This window comes from Eschrichtius robustus, chromosome 10, assembly GCF_028021215.1.
Source record: "Eschrichtius robustus isolate mEscRob2 chromosome 10, mEscRob2.pri, whole genome shotgun sequence".
NCBI lineage: Eukaryota > Metazoa > Chordata > Mammalia > Artiodactyla > Eschrichtiidae > Eschrichtius > Eschrichtius robustus.
The window spans coordinates 8,117,634-8,135,500 of record NC_090833.1 but is presented as its reverse complement, the minus strand read 5'-3'; the positions used below and the strand labels follow the sequence as shown (position 1 = coordinate 8,135,500).

The 17,867-nt window shown below is 55.8% G+C and overlaps 1 protein-coding gene across 3 annotated transcripts in view; it reads right to left on the bottom strand.

Annotated features, from left to right (window-relative positions):
- The window catches only part of SH2D3C (SH2 domain containing 3C), a 30,580-nt gene that overhangs the window by 1,470 nt on the left and 11,243 nt on the right, over window positions 1-17,867 (bottom strand). The window contains exons 3-11 of one of the 3 annotated variants that reach the window (XM_068552356.1): window positions 16,331-16,370; window positions 8,926-9,054; window positions 7,362-7,816; window positions 5,935-6,059; window positions 3,920-4,443; window positions 2,880-2,995; window positions 2,141-2,312; window positions 1,212-1,323; window positions 651-857 (exon numbers count right to left, since the gene is read on the bottom strand). In XM_068552356.1, the coding sequence (XP_068408457.1) occupies window positions 651-857; window positions 1,212-1,323; window positions 2,141-2,312; window positions 2,880-2,995; window positions 3,920-4,443; window positions 5,935-6,059; window positions 7,362-7,816; window positions 8,926-9,054; window positions 16,331-16,370 (1,880 nt within the window). Of the gene's footprint in view, window positions 1-650; window positions 858-1,211; window positions 1,324-2,140; window positions 2,313-2,879; window positions 2,996-3,919; window positions 4,444-5,934; window positions 6,060-7,361; window positions 7,817-8,925; window positions 9,055-13,031; window positions 13,113-16,330; window positions 16,371-17,867 lie in introns of those variants that run through there. The other 2 variants (XM_068552357.1, XM_068552358.1) reach the window with 2 other exon arrangements.

Genomic DNA, 17,867 nt, shown 5'->3' with positions numbered 1-17,867 from the left:
TGTGTTGGGTCTTCGTTTCTGTGTGAGGGCTTTCTCTAGTTGTGGCAAGTGGGGGCCACTCTTCATCGCAGTGCACGGGCCTCTCACTATCACAGCCTCTCTTGTTGCGGAGCACAGGCTCCAGACGCACAGGCTCAGTAATTGTGGCTCACGGGCCTAGTCGGGCTCGAACCCGTGTCCCCTGCATTGGCAGGCAGATTCTTAACTACTGCGCCACCAGGGAAGCCCAGGAGTTCTACTTTTTGACTAGACTGTGAGCTCCTTGAAGGCAGGGCAGGTCTGCCTCAGCCCCAGGGCCCCAGGCCGAGTGCTTTGTAAACAACCTTGTAAAGTAGGCCTGTTAGGATGCCCACTTCACAGATGAGAAAGCTGAGGCTCAGAGAAGCTAAGATACACAGCTATGGTGCTCTTTGAATCATCTCTTTGTCCCCCGCACCCAACCTGGTGCCTGCCACTAACAACTGCTTGTCAAACTGCTGAATAAGTGAAGAAAAGGGGTGAGAAAAAGAAGTCAGGAAAACATGCAGGAAAGAGGGATGGAGAAATGCGAAGGGGTGTTTGGAGGAGAGGGGAGAGCAAGTCATGTGGAGGGAGGCCCAGGCTGGCAGGATCAGTGGCGGGATCGCCCCCAGTTGCGACCCATGACTCACCCTGCAGCTTGACCTCGGCATTGGTGTGATACAGGCCGCCGTGGTGTGCCACAGTGCGGGCGGCCTCCAGGTGGGCCAGCACCACCTCCACGCCGTGCTCTGTGCTGCCCCAGGGCTCGGGGCCCTCGGCCGGGGCGGAGTCACACTCCAGCAGAGTGATGAGCGGCAGCACGTGAGGAAATGTGGTGTTGCTCAGCGGCGGGCCTTCTGCAGGGAGGGACACACGGCGCTTAGAGGTCCCCGAGGGCCCAGCCATCCACCGCGGATGTTTTATAGGAAGGGGCCTGCCTGAGGTCCCAGAGAGAGCCCCCAGAGATTCTGACTCCTGAGACAAACCCTTCGGATTCCTCCAGCTGAACCCAGTGCAGCCTTGGCCAAGCTCAGGGGCTGAGGCTGGACCTGGACGTGGCATACACGGTTGCCAGATGCAGAAAGTGAGTGCGGGAACAGCCTGCACAAAGCTCAGTCAAGCCCTCATCATCCTCCCCACTGGGAGAGTCTTTGCTGGCCCAGAGAGGGCTGGAACCTGTCCAAGGTCACATAGCAAGGTGGGAGAGGTACCTTTGCCTTCATTGAGGCTCTTGAGAAATGGCTTGAGCTTCTTCTCGTAGAGGATGGCTCCCTCCGTGTGTCGCTGCCGCAGAGTCACCCATGTCTGCTCCAGCCGGGCAATCTGGGGAGACCAGACTGTGAGTGACCGGCCAGGGAAGGGGCCTGCTGGGGCCACAGGCCACTCTGCCAAGCGGACACCCAGATGTGGGATAATAATTATTAGTATAGTCACCATTCATGAATCTGGGACAGTGCTGACTGCTTTTCACACGTCTCCCATGAAGCCCTCCCAACAACCCATTTTACAGATGAGGGAACTAAGGCTCAGAGAGGGGAATGACTTGCCCAAGGTCATTCCAAAAATAAGTGGCAGAGCTGGGAGTTGAGCCACTGCTCTGGGACCCTGCTGTCACTGTTGACGAGGCAAAGGAGAGGAAGCGTAGTGTGGATGAGGTCCGGGCTGCGAAATTAGACAGACCTAGTTTGAATCCCAACTTTTTCAGCCTCTGAATGTGACTTTAGGCAAGTACTGCTCTGCCTCAGTTTCTCCATAAGTGAAATGAGAACAATAAAGGCACTCCCTCCATGAGATTTTTTTTTTTAGGAATCGGTGCTTCTAAAGTACTCGATGTACCACCTAGCATATAGTCAGTGATTGCTAAATGAGTGCCATTTTATATTTATTCTTTACACTCATATAATGCTCCTCATTCATTTTACAGGTAGGGAAACTGAGAGCAGGGAAAAGGGAAGACTTTGTCTGGGAGCAGGTCAGCACTTAAAGGACTCAGGTCTCCCAGTTACCCTGTCACCAATGCTGCCTAGAAGGTCACAAAGTTCTTCCTGATTCAATATACAGCTATCCCAAAGGAACACATCCCAGGGCTCCTCCGGACAGAGACTAGTTTATGCCCAGCTCTACGTGGGCCCCTCAGTACCTGGGCCATATCCAGGGCGCCCATGACTGCAGCGAAGCTGAACATGTTGCCCATGGTCCCCCGAAGCTCGGCCGCCAGCTGGATGGTCTTGTGCAGAAGAGCTGCCCGCTCCTCAGCGGAGCCCGTGCAGCCCAGGATGTCCACGGCCAGCATGATGGACATGGTGTGGAACCTGTCGGAGCAGCCAGGTCAGAGGGGCGGGGCCAGGGACCTAAGGTTGGGGGTCCTTGTGGTTGAGAGCCGAGGGGCGGAGGGCAGAGCCAAAAGCGAGAGATTGTAAAGGGTCAATGGGATTAGGGGGCGCGGCCAGAGTGAGGAAAAGCAAAGTTAAGGGCTTCTGATTGGTTAGTATAAGTCAGGGGGCGGGGCCAGAGGCCCCAGAGCGCCAGGCTGAGAGGCTTGTGACCGATCAGCGGAAATCATCGCAAATCATCTGGTAGAGCTGTTCTAAGAAAGAAAAGGAGAGAAGCCAGAGCTGATGAGAGGGCCAAGGCTCACGGATTGTGATCGGTCAAGAGGATGCAAAATGTGAATTCGGAGATAAAGGACTCGGTCTTTGGGAAACCAAGATTACTTGGAGCTGGATATGGAGAAGGAGCGATTGGTCAATGGGATAGGGGGCGTGGCCAGAACCCCTGGGAGCTGGGGTGAGAGACTGTGATTGGCCAGCCGGCCACAGCGAAGGGCCGCGCGGTAGCCCAGGGGGTTCCCCGCGAGTCCCCTTGTGTACTCGCCTTACCTTTCCAGCAGGTCTAGTCGTAGCTGCCGGCCATGGGGGAGAGTGAGCAGCTCCATGCCCCAGCGGACTCCCATTAGGGTCTGCATCTCCTTGGTAACGCCCAGTATCCTAGCAACCTACAAGGGCGCCCAGAGGGCTGATTAATTTTCTGTCAAGGCTAGCTCAAGCCATCTGGGAGGCAGAGAGCTTTATCTTGGAGGGCAGCCTGGCTGGGAGGCTGGCTTTGAATTCCAGCTCTACTGCTAACCCTCCGACATGGAGCAAAATGAGCCTCATTCTCCCCATCTGTGAAACGCGGGATAAATGGGAAAATGCCCAGAGGTGTCTGACATGGGCCAGAGGTGCCCAGGACACCCTTATTCCAGAAGGCAAACCTGAGGTCCGGTGGGGAAAGGGCTTGTCCAAGGTCACACAGTGGGCCTAGAACCCAGGGCTGCTCACTTCACACCTAGCCCTCTTCACAGAGCTACATCTCAGCACTGTTTCTTTTCTTGCTTCTTGAGCTCAGAGACCAGTGCAAACAAGCAGTTAGTGCCCTCCCGCCACAAACTTCAGAGAGGGAAACTGAGACGGAGAGCAAGTCAGGGTCCTTAGATGGTCAAGATTCATTCAAAGCAAAGGCCCAGGCATTAACAATTTATGGACCTAGGCAATGAGTTTTGTCCACTAGGGGGGGTGGGGATGGGAAGTCGGGCCTTTTGTATTCCCTGGACCAGCCAGACTGACTTTCACCAGGCTCAAAAAGTGTCCCAGGGAGCCAGACACCACTGGCTTTCAGGACTCCTCGGTTCCAGTGCCAAACTGACATCTGGAGGAAGCAAGAATATCTCGGGTTTTGCTTTTTTTAAAGGAGAAAATTGGGGCCCAAGTAAAGTGATTAGTCAGAGTCACACAGCAAGTGAAGGACGGCCATGAAGTCAGAATCCAGGCCCATTCGCTACACTTGGGAATTTGGGGCCAGCTCCTCACCACCCTGACCCCTGTCCCCAAGCCAGAGGATGGAGGTGCTACTCCTGCCCCAGTGTGCACCCAGCACCTACCAGGCAGTCAACCTTGGTGACATGCTGGGCCAGCGTCCGGGCATCGACCTCTGCCAGCAGCTCCTTGACCTTACGCAGGAGGCCCATCTCCAGTGGCCGGTTATCTTTGGGGATCAGTGGTGACTGGAAGGTAGCCGGGTTGAAGGAAGAGGTGGCTTCCACGATGGGGACTGTGAAGGTCCTACCCCAGTCTCCTTCGGGGGCCCCATTTTCTGACAGTTCCTTAAGCCTCTCCCCATAGCTCCTGGCCTGGCGGCTGGAGGCCTCAGCTGCTGCCCACTCTCGGCTGCCACGGACAGGAGGCTGGAGCTGGCAGTAATGGCCAGAGTCCGGGTCGCTGTAGCTGCTGAGCGACGGTGATGGGGAGGCCTCGCAGCGGGTGTGGGAGGGGCTGGAGTAAGGGCCCTTGTCCGACTCCCCGGCACTTCCAGGACACAGCTGGGGTTCACTGGAGCGGCGGGTGACAGGGGAGGCAGGCAGCACTGTGGCTGAGGGGGCTGCAGGGGCGGCGTGGACACGGGTCACTGCAGGGAGATAAAGAGAGAGGACTAGTTTCCATGACTCCCCACGCAGTGAGGTTCCCCCACCCCCTTCCCAAAGGACAAGCTCCATCCACCCTACATGGGTGATAGCCCCACCTCCCTGGACCCAGGCCCAGCCCAGCAGACTCTGGCACACTGTCCAGCTCTCAGTGGTACTCTGAAATTACCTGGACCCCAGGAGTCTCACTTTCCTACCCTAAGGCTGCTGTAGCCTTGGGGAACGACTGAGCTACTTGAAGGAGCTTTCCGTGATTCAGAGAAGCTAAGCACTTGCTGGAGTTCATCGTGTGGAATTATTTCTCAATGAATTAGTAATAATGATTTATTGAGTACATGTGTCCTGGGAACTGGTGACATGCTGGAGTTACACCGGTCAAAACAGTAACCATCATCCAAAATTAGAGGTGATGTTTATTGAGCTCTCTGCACATTAGTCCGTTTAACCCTCTCAACATCCTGTGCGTCAGTACTTTTATGATCCCCATTCTCCAGATGAGAAAACTGAGGCTCAGAGAGGCCAGCTGACCTGCCTGAGGTCACCCAGCCAGCAAGGCATAGAGCTGGGATTTAAAACCAGGTGTTAAGTCCTCACTCCTGGGTACTTCCCTGAGCCGCGTTGCTTAGAAATTGTCCGATAAATAATTTGTGGCAAGGCATTTTAACATTTACACCCAAGGGTATTGTTTTGAAGGCAAGTTGGCAGTTATGACAAGCTGGCAGGCCCGTGTTTAGAGAAGAATTTGCGACTACCCATATAGACAGCAACATGGCAACAGTGTCTCCCAGCAAAGGTTCCTCCCGGGATGCACCTCTGCCTGCGAGCTTTTCCTGCCAGGTGGACAATATGCAGTATGGCCTGTTGAAAACACTTGTTTTCTTCCAGAAAGGAACTAGCGGCATGTTTCTACAGTAGAAGTTTTCTTTGTATTTAAAAAAAGCACAGCACTCTGTGCTTCCTGCTCAATTTTGCTGTGAATCTAGAACTTTTCTGAAAAAGTCTATTTAAAAGACTAAAGCAAGCATGACGAGTCCGGTTTGAGCCCACCATTTGGAATCCGGGACGCATTAAGTCCCAGCCGATGCAGGGCCTGGCAGAGCACCACACACGGAGGCACTTGACCAATGGGGGCTGAGTGTTGCTGACCACACGCACTTCACAGCATTGGAGCCGGATTCAGTAACATTCAGGAGAATGCACTGGAAACCACATGCAGAGTGCCTGGTACCCAACAGGGACTCAATGAGTCGTTGCAGAACGAACAAGCCATGGATATGTTTTGCATGTCAACATCGATAGTTCTGCTGGCAAGTTTTTAGTGTCAACTCTTGCAGGGCATTGCTCTCAGAAAAGAGGTAGAAACACACATGATCACATACTATAACAGAAGTCGTCAAAGATAGCGCACACGTGCGCACACAAGGCTACTCCCACCAGATCCCCCCACCTGCCCCTACCCCCTCCGCTGGACATACCGGTACTATAGGCGGGGGAGCTGGGGCTCTCGGAGATGGGGGACACGGGAGAGTGCAGGTCTGGGATCTGGTCCATGCTGAGTGCACAGTTGCGGATGGGTTCCCGGGGGTGGGGCAGTGATGTGCTGTGGAGCAGACACCTTCATGAGCAGAGAGGCCAGAGGTCAGGGTCCTCAGCTAGCATTAGGACCACCACCTCTGCCTCCATCCAAGATCTGCTCAACTTCAAAGGCAGAAAAGGCTTGGAGATTATCAAGTCCAACCTCCCAACTGACAGGTACAAAAACTAAAGCCCAGAGGAGGAAAGGCTTGTGCAGTCCACAACCTGCACAACTGTTCTCTTCCCTGGGAACCTTGCCCCCAACTTGCAGAACAGTCTCGGGAGAGGGGCTAGCAGGAAAGGTGGGCTGGCCAAGGGAGCCAGGCCCACCAGCCTGGTCCCTCCTCACTGCTCCCATACTATACCCAGGATGCCTTGGGCACACATGGCCTGTGGATCCTAGCACCGTTTTGATCACTGGTTCCAAACCACAGGCCAAGTGGCTACTCCCCACAGGGTATCCAACCAGCAATTCCTTGGCTGACAGCACCCAGCCCAGGCCCAGGGAGATGGGACCTATCCAAGTGCTGGTGGCACAGGATGGCAGGTCTTGCTGCAAACAGCCAGGGAGGCCAAAGAAATTAGGGGCACAGACTTCGGAGTTGAGGACCTGGGTTAGAATCTGGGTCCTACCACTCTCTAGCAAGCGGCTGCCCCTTTCCAAGCCTATTTCCTCATCTACAAAGTGGGGGCATGGACAGAAGCCACCTCCCAGGGGGACGTGGGAGTCACTGAAGTTGGGCACAAGAGCACCAGGAGAGGGCCAGGTACACAGTAGGGCCTCAGGAATGATTGGCTGCTGTGGCTTTTCCTGGGATCAGGGCCTGGTGTCACCTAGCCCCAGACAACTGGGTGTCATCAAAAATGTCGCTGAGAACATTCCATTCCCTGTGCAATGGCTTGCATCTTGCAAAGCCCTCTGCTCTGATGCCCACCTTGGCCTAGTTTGGTGGGGTGGGTTGGGCTAGCAACAAGGACCAGGCCCCTGCCTGGGACAGGACAGCACCCAGGGCTCCCCCTAGGCCAGAGAGGGCTTTCTGAGTGAGGGCCTTTTATAGGTAGGAACGTGGAGGCAAGAGAGGAGAAATGCCAGGGCCAAGGGTGCACAGCTAGTTGTAGCAGAGCTGGGATGGCAACCTGCGCTCCAGACCTCCACTCAGCACAGCCTGAGCTTCCTCCTGTTCTTCCCCGCACACCAAGGCTCCAGAGCAGTCATAGCACCTCAGACCCGTGTGACTGGGCCTCCCCTTTCTCACCAGCACTCTCATTACCAACACCCCCATTTGACAGATGGGGAGCCTGAGGTCTAGCATAGGTTCTCACTCACCTGGTGGGGCAGCCATCACTGCGGGTGACCTTGTCGGCGGTGAGCCCGTCGGTCATGGTGACGCTGCGTCGCTTCATGTGGCTGCCCTTGGGGCCTGAGGGGCTGGCGGGGCTGGTAGCCTTGCCACTGCCCTGGCCCAGGCCGTAGCAGGCCTCCAGGTAGCGCAGCGGGAAGGTGCGGTTGACGGGGCAGTAGATGATGGCGCCACTCTGCTCTGACACAGCCTTGCGGCTGCCCACGTGATACCGCACAAGGGCCGGCACGTGGTCGAAGCTCTCCTGCTCGAACAGGTACTGGATGTGGGTGTAGCTCTCACCCGCCTTCACCACCACCTTGTTGATCTTGAAGTGCAAGGCCTGGTTGCGCCAGCGGCAGGTGAGCACATAGTCGCCCAGGCTGGTGAGCGAGTCCCGGATGAGGAAGTCACCATTGCGCTGCACCAGGGTCTCGGAGACCTGCGAGAGGCAAGGGTCAGGCTGGAGCAGGGCAGGGGCAGAGAGGGCCAGACCCCGGATCTGGGGGACACAGTGAACAGAGATATCTGAAGCTTGGGAGTTGCATCCTCTGACCCAGATTCAGAGGGTGCAACTCAGCCAGAGGCCCTGGGTCCGGGGGACAGAAGCTCAGGCATGGGAGGACATAACACCCTGGGATGGGGGTTGCCATGATCTGAAATTCAGGTCTCAGACCTACTCCTTCTCAGGTCTCACGTTGGGCAGAGTGGAGTCTCAATCCTCGTTCCTCCAAACACCCAGTGCTCTGGCACATCTCTGGGCCTTTGTACCTCAAGCTACTTTCTCTGCCTGGAACATTCTTCCCATCCTGCCCACCTGGTGAACTCCTATCCATCTCACAATGGCCTCTCTCCTCAGCACCCCTTCCTCGGGGCAGCCCACACTCCCTGCTGGGTACTCCATTCTTGCACTTCTTCCACTGGGCTCTGACGGTCTGCCTGCCTGTCAACCCCCACCCTGGGATACCAGCCCTCAAGAGAAGCCACCACCTATTTTATCTCTGCATCCTTGGTGCCCAGCACAGGACCTGACAGAGCTGATGCTTGACAAAGATTTACAGCACGAATGTAAAAGGGAACAGGTGACTATTAGCCTCAGCCCAGAAATTCAACTTTGTCAGAATTGAGTAGCCTAAGGACTGATACGCACTGACCAAACACACAAGAGGCTGATGTATAGACCTATAACAATAACAGCAAAAATAATCGTAGTAATAATAACAACCACCACCATAAAGGACAATGTTCATTGAGTTCACTGCATGTCAGACATCGTGTTAAGAACTTCACATGCATTAGTTCATTTAATTCTCACAACCAACCTTTAAGGTAGGCACTATTATTATCCTCCATCTTATAGATAAGGAAACTGGGGCTCAGAGAGGTGAAGTGACTTGTTCAAGGTCACACAGTCAGTAAATGGCAGAACTAGACCTCATCCCAGGCTACTCTGATTGAACCCACCAAACAATAGTCAGAGCTTCTCTGGGCTGGGGCTGGCCAAGGCGGTGGTGGGTCTAGAGTTGAGGTCCCAGCTCAGGGCCCGCTCACCTCACGGGGGATGCGGCCATGGTACCAGGCGTGGCTGCGGAGATCTGTGCTGCTGAGTTTGAGCTCTTCCTCCAACTCCTTGTGCAATTTCTCAGGCGATGAGTCCAGGATGTACTTCTCCTTGGAGAACTGGGCAGGAGACAGCAAAAGTTGGCATCCAAACTGAAGCTCCTTCCCCCTTCCCTCCCAACCTCCCCCACCCCAGGGGAACTCATTTCATCCTGGGACCCTGGGAACACTTAGGCACAGATCCTCACGCATGAGTCCCTATCCCAGCAGGAGTAACGGAATCTCAATTAAATCCACCAAAAAGTGCCTACCGTGTTCTAGGCTCTGAACTATGTGCCAGGGTAGATAAGTCAATAAATAAACCTGTCCTCAAGGAAGCTCCTAGTCTAAGAGGGGAGGCAAAAGGGACATCAGCATTTGAGGGACTTCCCTGGTGGTCAAGTGGTTAAGAATCCGCCTTCCAATGCAGAGGATACAGGTTCGATCCCTGGTCAGGGAACTAAGATCCCACATGCCGCGGGGCAACTAAGCCGCGGGGCAACTAAGAGCGCGCTTTAGAGCTTGCGTGCCACAACAAGAGAGCCTGTGCACTGCAACTACTGAGACTGCATGCCACAACTAGAGAGAATCCTGTGCGCTGCAGCTAAGGTCTGACACAGCCAAATAAATAAATAAATATTAAAAAAAATTTTTTTTTTAAAAAGCGACATGAGCATTTGAGGTCAGCACCACAACACTGGACAGCGGCAAAGAGCTGAGTAGCTTTTCAAAGGGAGGAGATGAAGTCTAGGCCAAGTGGAGTGGTCCAGGAAGACTTCCTGGAGGAGATGGCAATCACAAACACTCATTCTGCACCAAAGACACCAAACTGATCTTGAAGTGGAGGGAGGGAGGATTTCTACAAGTATATAACACAGCAGGTACCCAGGCAAAAGCATGGACAAAAACAGGGCTGAATGTACGAGGATACATTCTGGGACAGTGACTTATACAGGCGTCGAGGAGGCAGCTACAAACAGGGTAGCAGAGCACCCCACTGCCTAAAGACACCTGTGATGTCCTCTACAGTTCCCAAAGCCCTTTCTTCCTTGCTGTCTCAAGCAATCCTTGCTAGATGGGGAAACTGCAGCCCAGCAGGGAAGCCTGAGGTCACTCACTGGAGATAATGCTCAGGATCCCCCCTTCCACCTGCCCAAGGGGGAGATTCCTGGTTTCCTGGTTACTGTGGCCTGGGGTTGGAGGCCTAAGAACAGGGGAAGGGGAGCCCCTGCTGCCAGGTGTGCCCCCACCATGAAGCCCAGCCCAATCCTGGCTGTCTTGTGTGAGTTCCCCGGGCCTCAGTTTCTTCCTCTGTAAAATGGGAACAATTGCAGAACCTGCTTCACAGGATTGCAAGGATGAAAGGAGACAATACTCCAGAGCACTGCAACTAGCCCACAGATGTCCTTGTCACTGCCAGAACATGTGACATTGCTTCCTCTCCCTTTCCCCAGTTCCAGGCCGCAATGATGGCTGGTCCAGGACAGATAGATATGGCCCAGACCTGGCCAGGCAGCGGGACAGATGAAGAGGGGCACTAAAGGGCAATCTCTCCCCAGGACCCGCTCCTCACCAGGGTCCAGCGTCCTCCAGTCTGCTCCCTGCCTCCTCTGACCTTTCACAGTTCTCAGAGCCTAACCCTGCTGCTCCATTCTCCACCCCTCTGCTCCCACTGCCTTGATTTACCTCAGTCTACACTGCTGCCAAGACATCCTGGTTCCCAGCTTCAGAGATATCTAGAGTCTCTGACTCCATTTTTTCAACACTGAACCCCTACTCTGGGACAGGTCCTGTGCCAGGCGCTGAGCTCAAGGTCATCAGGACAGGTGGCCTCTGTCCTGGGGGAGCCACACAGATACTGACAAGCAACCCCAGGGTCTCTGGATGTTCAGAGACGCACAGGGAGCTCCAGGAGCAGATGAGCATGTCCCTCCTCATCTGGTCAGGGAGTCCCTGAAGAGGTGACGTCTCCACTGAGACCTGATTGAGCCAAGCAAAAGCGTCAGGGTGGGGACAGGCAGGTGGGCAGGAAAGAGCTCTGGGAAGACAGTGGCAGAGTCAGGGCCCTGTAGGCAGAGCCAAGGCCCTGGGGGCGGGAGGAGAAGCTTCGAAAGGGCTGGGGGTGACAAGGGCAGGCACGGCAGGGCTGTGAGGCTGCCTTGGGGAGCTGGGGTTTACCCAGAGGCCACAGCAGAGCTGCAGAAGGTTTTTAAAGTGTTGGGGCAGGTTCCATCCACTGCGTGGAGATGGCCTAGTGTTTTCCAGGCAATGGCAGGGAAGGGTGGGGCGTGGGGATGGGAATTGGGGGCAGGGTGTTTACACAACCATTGATCAGGTGTGGGGAAGAGGGCGGAGGGGTCAGAGAGGATTCCAGGTAGAGAGCCTGTGAGGACAGTGAGACACTCTGCAAGGTGGGCAAGGCTGGGGCAGGAGCAGCTTGCGGATGGGCCCATAAAAATTTGGGCTTTGAGGTACCTGTAGGGCTCTGGGGACAGACGGTGGGAGTGGGTGATGGAGATGAGAGCTCAGGGAAAGGCAGGGCCTGAGGCTGGGAATTCTGTACATCCCCCGCCCAGGGTAGAAACCAATACCCCAGAAAGGCAGGGAGGTCCGGGGTGAACTGAGATTAGCTAACTCAGATACCTACACTCTTCCATGGGGTTCCCTATTCTTCAGGGTCCTGGCCCCTCTCCTATACCACACCACACCCTGGAGAGGGAAGAGTGGAAGTCACAGGGGAGACTCCTTCTCCTTGACAAAGAGCATGCAATTGAGAAGTTGCCCCAGTTCCACAGCTGGAGCAAGAGGGACAGGGGGCAAAGAAGGGGAGGGGGCTGTGTGGTAAGGAACCTGGCCTCAAGACTCTGCCTGCCACTGCGTGACCTTGAGCCAATCACTTTCCCTTTCTGGGCCTGGGTAGCTTCATCTGTAAATGGGGGGTGGGAGATTGGGCTCCACTTTTCCAACCATAATCAGTGGTCAGGGAGAATCTGGAGGGACAAACTTGGTCCTCCCACACACCCGAGGTTAGGGAACCCTAGGGTCCCTGTGCTTCCTCACCTTCGACCCGGGGGTCCCTAGCTCCCAAGGAGGGTGGGTGCTGGGGCGCGAATGCAGCGTCCCTGCTCCCGGTGCACTGCTATTGGCCAGAGATGATCTCACCGCCTCCCGGCCTGCGAGCGCCTGATTGGCGGGTGCGGGGATGCTGCGCTCAGCCGCCGGCGGGGCAGTCATTCAGGCGGGCTCGGAGCGTGTGTGAGCCTGGGGGAGCGCAGAGGTGATGCGCCCCGCGTCCCCCAGGGGGCTCGGGAGGCAAAAGCGCGGAGACCCCGGGTCAGGGTCTTAACCCCTTCTCACCAGCCGGTGCCCAGCAAGCCCCCTCTAGCTCCCTTCAGTCTCGCAACCCTAAGCAAAGCCATCCCCAGAAGATGCTCCGCAGAGAGGCGGGGTCCGGGTCCTCCCCTCCACCCCCTTCCGTTTAACCCTTTCACCGCCACGGCGCCGTCCCGCACTGACCGGCCAGCTGGGCTAGGAGACCCGCGCCCGGAGCACGCCCGAGCCCACCTAGAGGGCAGGAGGGTTGCAGGCGCTCTGGCCCCAGCCTCGGCACCCGCAGCATCCCCTCGGCTTCCCACCCCTCACTCAGCCTTTGGACCCCAGCCCAGCGCCCCCGGTACAATGGGGAGTCAGGCTGCCCGGGTCAGCCGCAGGGGCCGGAGTGCTCGCTGGAGGACCGGCAGGACGCCGGCGACCCCATCTCCAGGTACCCAACGCCCCAGCTCAGCTCCATCCTGCAGAGGAGGCAGGACCGGAACGGCAGCCTCCGCAGCCCCGAGTTTCGGGAGTGGCAGCTGGACCCTCACCCTGCGGAGCGTCTGGGCGCCCAGAGGTGAGGTTGGGGCGACCCCGCCCCCTCCCGCAGCCCTCAGCCTGCAGCCCGCAGCCCCTGCCTGGCCGGACCCTGCGCGGCGTCACGGGCTGCGGCTCCCCGGCTCCGGGGGCGAGCGGCCAGGGGTCCCAGCCCGGAGCGCCTGGCGGGGGCCGAGCCGCCCCCTCACCTGCACCTGCACGAAGGAGCCGCGGTAGAAGCAGCAGGCGGCGGCCGACAGGGCGCTCCACAGGCTGCACCGCTCGGTCATGGTGGGGCCGGGCGGCCAGGGCCGGGACGGTGCGGGGAACGGCTGCCGGCGGGGCAGGGGCGCGGGACCGACCGGGCTGGGCACCGGCTGCGCTTGCCTCTCGGCGGCGCGATTACCTCATCGCCTTGTCGGGGGAGGAGCGGGGAGGCGGGGCGGGGAGACCCCACCCTCCAGCCGGCCCCGGGAGGGGAGGGGGCCATTGTTCCTCCCTCCGCCCGCCCCCGGCTCCCCGCCCCTAGCCCCCAGAGCTCCAGCCCCGCGCGCCCCGGCAGCCTGTAGTCCGGGGATGCTGAACGGGGGACCTGCCAAGGGGGGCTTCACGGGGGGCAGAAGGACGGGGTGGGGACCCCTGGGCCGGCAAGGGAGGGGGGGGGTCCTGCCGCCCCGACTCGTCTCACCCCTCACTGACCCGGAGCGGGCAGAGACTTTGAATTAAATCATATCTAAAACTGGAAAAATCCCTCTATATGTTTGACCAAGTCCTTTGTGGCCTCAGGAAATCTCCCAGAGCCCAGGATTTCTCATCTCTGATTTGGAATCAGGGACCCTGCTGGGAATTGCGGGATATTCCACTGACAGACTTGGGGGGGGGTGGGGAGGGCAGAGACTCAGTAAGGCTCAATGGTTTGGGAATCAACCTGGGTTCAACTAGCGGTGCCCCACCTCCACCCAACCAGTCCCTTCTCCTGGAGCCCAGATTTACTCATCTGGAAAACATACCTGTGCTGACCTCACAGAACTCTTGTTAGCATTGGCTGAGCTGATGCATGTTAAGTTGCCAGACATAAAATAAGTGCTCAATAAATGCCTGCTATTGTTTTCAAGCTTAGTGTCTTAGAATCTGGACTTTTGGTCCTAGAATCATAGGCTCTTCAGCACAAAGGGGGTCATCACTGACTCTGCATCAGTCAGGCCTGGAGTTCAAATCCTTTTGACAGGCTGTGTGACCTTAGGCAGGTGAGTCCACCTCTCTGGGTCTCAGATATTTGATTATTTTCTGTAAATACATCTGAAGCTCTGATCATGGAGCTTGGAATTTTACGGTCTTGGAACTTTAGAATCCTTGCCTTAGAATCAAAGTACTCACATCACGGTCTGAGAAACCCTGGAGTCTGGAAGCTGAGTATGTAAGGTCAGGAATGGACTTTTGGTAACCGACTATTGATTCCAACCTCTTCTGAGGCTTGACGCTACAACTAACATTCTTTTGAGCTCATCCTTCAAGGGATTGGGTTTTTTTTTGTTTTTTTTTTGTTTTTTGTTTTTCCATCTGAAGATCTTAATATATTTATTTGAAAACCAAGTTGTGTGAAAGAGAACACTAAATAGTCATATACCATCTCTTCAACCAAAGACTTGGACACAAGGTCAGCACAGAGGCAATGCAGCACAATGCAGTGAATAGCAGGTCTCAGCTCAGCTCCAGTGAGCAGGTATTATTTCTTTTATAGCATTTTTAAATTACATTTTTCAGCCCAGTAAACTAAGGGAAAAATACAAAGCTAATCCTCACAGGGATCTCACTACCATCAGTGATGGGGCTCTCATTACCTTGCCAGGCAGCTGGGACTTACGGGGTGCTGAAATATGCCCCTGTGTGGTCCACCACTGGCTTTGGTGCTGGTTCTACCTGAGGCCTCTGTTCCCCTGTGGTGTCAGGGCTCGGGATGAGGAGCCAGGGCCCAAATCCCAGGAGCAGCTCCTGCTCAACTTGCTGCAGCCCTGGGCTGCAATTCCTGGGCTCACTCAAGCTTGCTTTCTGACCGCCCCCACACTCTTAACTCTGCCTGGATCACTCTACCACCCATCTCTGCTTATCTTTATCTCCTTTCCAGCTTTCTGTTTGGAGAGAGGATGTTGGTGAATATTCCTGGTCAACTGCAATGGCTTGGCTTCAATGCCTCCTCCTCCAGAAAGCCTTCCTTGATCTCCCCATCCCCAGCTCCTGAGCTGAAAGTCGTCCCCTACCTCTGGAGCTCCAATGGCTTCTTATCTGAGCCTTCTGGGGATGGTGGGGGACAGCAATGTGAGCACTTCCCACAGAGCTCATTACTAGTCACTTACAAGGACCTTGACAGGCAGCATCTTGGGTGATGGAATGCCCTGGGGTCAGGAACCAGCCCGGCCTGCTCTGTTCCAGGCCCAGATCTCCCCTTCATGGGCATGGACTCATTGAGCCCATAGCAACCCTGGTTTGGAAGCACCACTGTTACCCCATTTCATACAGGTGAACACTGAGGCTCAGAGAGGTGACACACACACCCAAAGTCATGTGGCAAATAAGTGGCAGATCTGGGACTAAAATTTGGGTCTGCTAAATTACAAAACACAAGCCCAAACCATTGTGTGGTTCTGCGCTGGTCCCCACATGGGCCAGGAGCCCTTGGAACACAGGGCCTGGTGCTCCTTGCCCTCTGCTGTGTGCTCCATACTCGGCAGGGGACCTGGCTCAGGGTGGGTGCTCCGGGATGTGGAAGGCCAAGGGCTCTGTCCATGGTCTTGGCATCAAATAAACTTGGACAGCAATCCCAGTTCTGCCCTGCAGTAGCTGTGTGGTTGTGGGCAAGTCACTGCACTTCTCTGGGCCTCAAATTTCCCATCTGTAAATGGGCACAAGAAAGCCCTCACTGCCCAGTGATGAGGGAAGAAGTCACAGACCTCATTCATGTAAAGAGCTCAGAACTGACTCCCAGAGCTAGCAGCCAGCACAGGGCTCTGCACACAATAGGCACTCAAAATGTTCTGTCGTGTTATTGTTGTTATCGTTATTATTTCAAAACTGCATTTTCAACATTCTCAGTGCCCAGGACAAATTAAGCTTATGATCGATGTGACTGTGCCCATTATCTGTGATGAGGAACTGAGTCATCCTTTCCTGCTGCCACCTCCTGGCACCAGCACACGCTCAGAGACCAAGTGGGATTAGAGCCGGTCTTCTCATGGAGGCGCCCTTAGGGCCCTGTCCAGCTGGCAGCTGGATGGAGTCTGGTAGTAACAAACATTGGGAAGTCCTGAGTTTGGGGCCAGGAAAGAATGATGGAAGGCATGGAAAGAAGATGCTGGGATTGAAAGCAGACCCCACACGCTGCCCTGACTCCTAGACCTTCTCCTCCTGGGAACAGTCGGTGAGATCTGGCTCCTAACAAGGCCAGAAAAGGACTCTGCCCTTCCTGGAACAGACTCTGGGCCCTCCAGTGTCCCCTCCCAGCCCCTCTTACCTTCACATAGTCCCCGCCAGCCTCCAGCTCTCCAGTGGCCCTGGAAGGAGAGAAGAAAAGTGAGTGTTCCCAGCCCTGCCTGGCTCCCCAGCTGCCAGTCTCTGCCCACCTACAGGCAGGAGGGGGCACTGCAGCTGATAGCACTTGCTGGAATCTGTTGGCTGGGCTACCCCTCCACTCTCCAGCTGTGCGACCCTGGGCAAGTCCCTTCACCTCTCTGAGCCTGTTTCCTGTCTGTAAATCAGGGTAATGATAGCCTCTGTTTCATCGGGTTGTCTCGAGGACTCTGGGAGCTGCTGAAGGTTACATGCTTAACACGGGGCCTGCTCCTGAATTGCTATCTTCAACCAGCTTCAGGATACTGCACTCTCCTGGTGTTTGCTCCCCACCTCCTCCCTGACTCCACAGTTGGCGGCCCCAGGCTGGGCCTCAGCCTCCTTTCCTCCCGCCCTACCCTCATTCCCTAGTGCAAAGTGACCCACCCAGGGGCACATCATGGCGCCATTGCTGGTGACATTTGGCTGCGGAATTGATCCCCTCCCCTAAGAGGTGGTCAGGATGGGGTCTGGAGAGGCCAGAGGCTGGGGGTGGCTGTTTTTCCCAGGTGCCAAATAGATATCACCCTTCCTTGTGAGGGCTTCCGTGAGCCACTTCCCCCAGTCCTCAGCTTTAAATGCCCTCCCTTCTCCGATGCAGCCTGGACCTGCCCCTTCAACACCAGACTCAGAAACCCAACTGTCTCCTCAGCATCTCCTCTCAGATGTCTGAAGTCATTTTGACTTTCGTATCCAAAGCAGGACTGCTGATCTGCCCCCCCCCACCACGCCCCTGCTCCCCACATCCGATTCCCATCTCAGTTGATGTCAGCTTCATCCTTCTTGTTGCTTTGTTTGGCCCAAAACCCTGCGGTCCTCTGCACCTCCTCTCTCACTCACACTCCACGCCCAATCCGTCAGGAAATCCTGTGGCTCTACTTCCAAAATAGATCCTGACCACTTCTCTCCGTGTGTCAACCCTGCCCCATCTGGGACGCCCTCTGTGTCCTCTGTGAAGCACACAGCAGCCTTCTCGCTGTGTCTGCCCTCACAGCCCTCCGACACCCAGGCGGCGCTCAAGTGAAAAGCTAAGCAGATCGCGGTGCACAAACCATCCCCAAGCCTCCCATCTCTCAAAGAACAAAATCTAAATCCCACTCCATGGTCTGCAAATGGCTGGCCATGTAATTTATCAACTAAACCAAGACTTTTCTTCCCTTGTGAGAGTAAAGAGGGTGCCATTTTCATGCCAGAAAAACAAGTGTAAACAGGCTCATGTGTTCCCCAACCTACAACACCCTGCGTCGCCCTGGTGGTATCTGACTGCCCACCTCATCAGTTCCCACCCCCAAAATATGCCTCCCTCCCTCATTCTGTCCCTCATTCTGCCCCGGCCACATCGGCCTCCTTGCCAAGCTCGTTCTTGCCACAGGGCCTTTGCACTTGCTGTTCCCTTGCCTGGAATGCTCTCCGCCCCACCCCACATCATCACACAGCTTGCC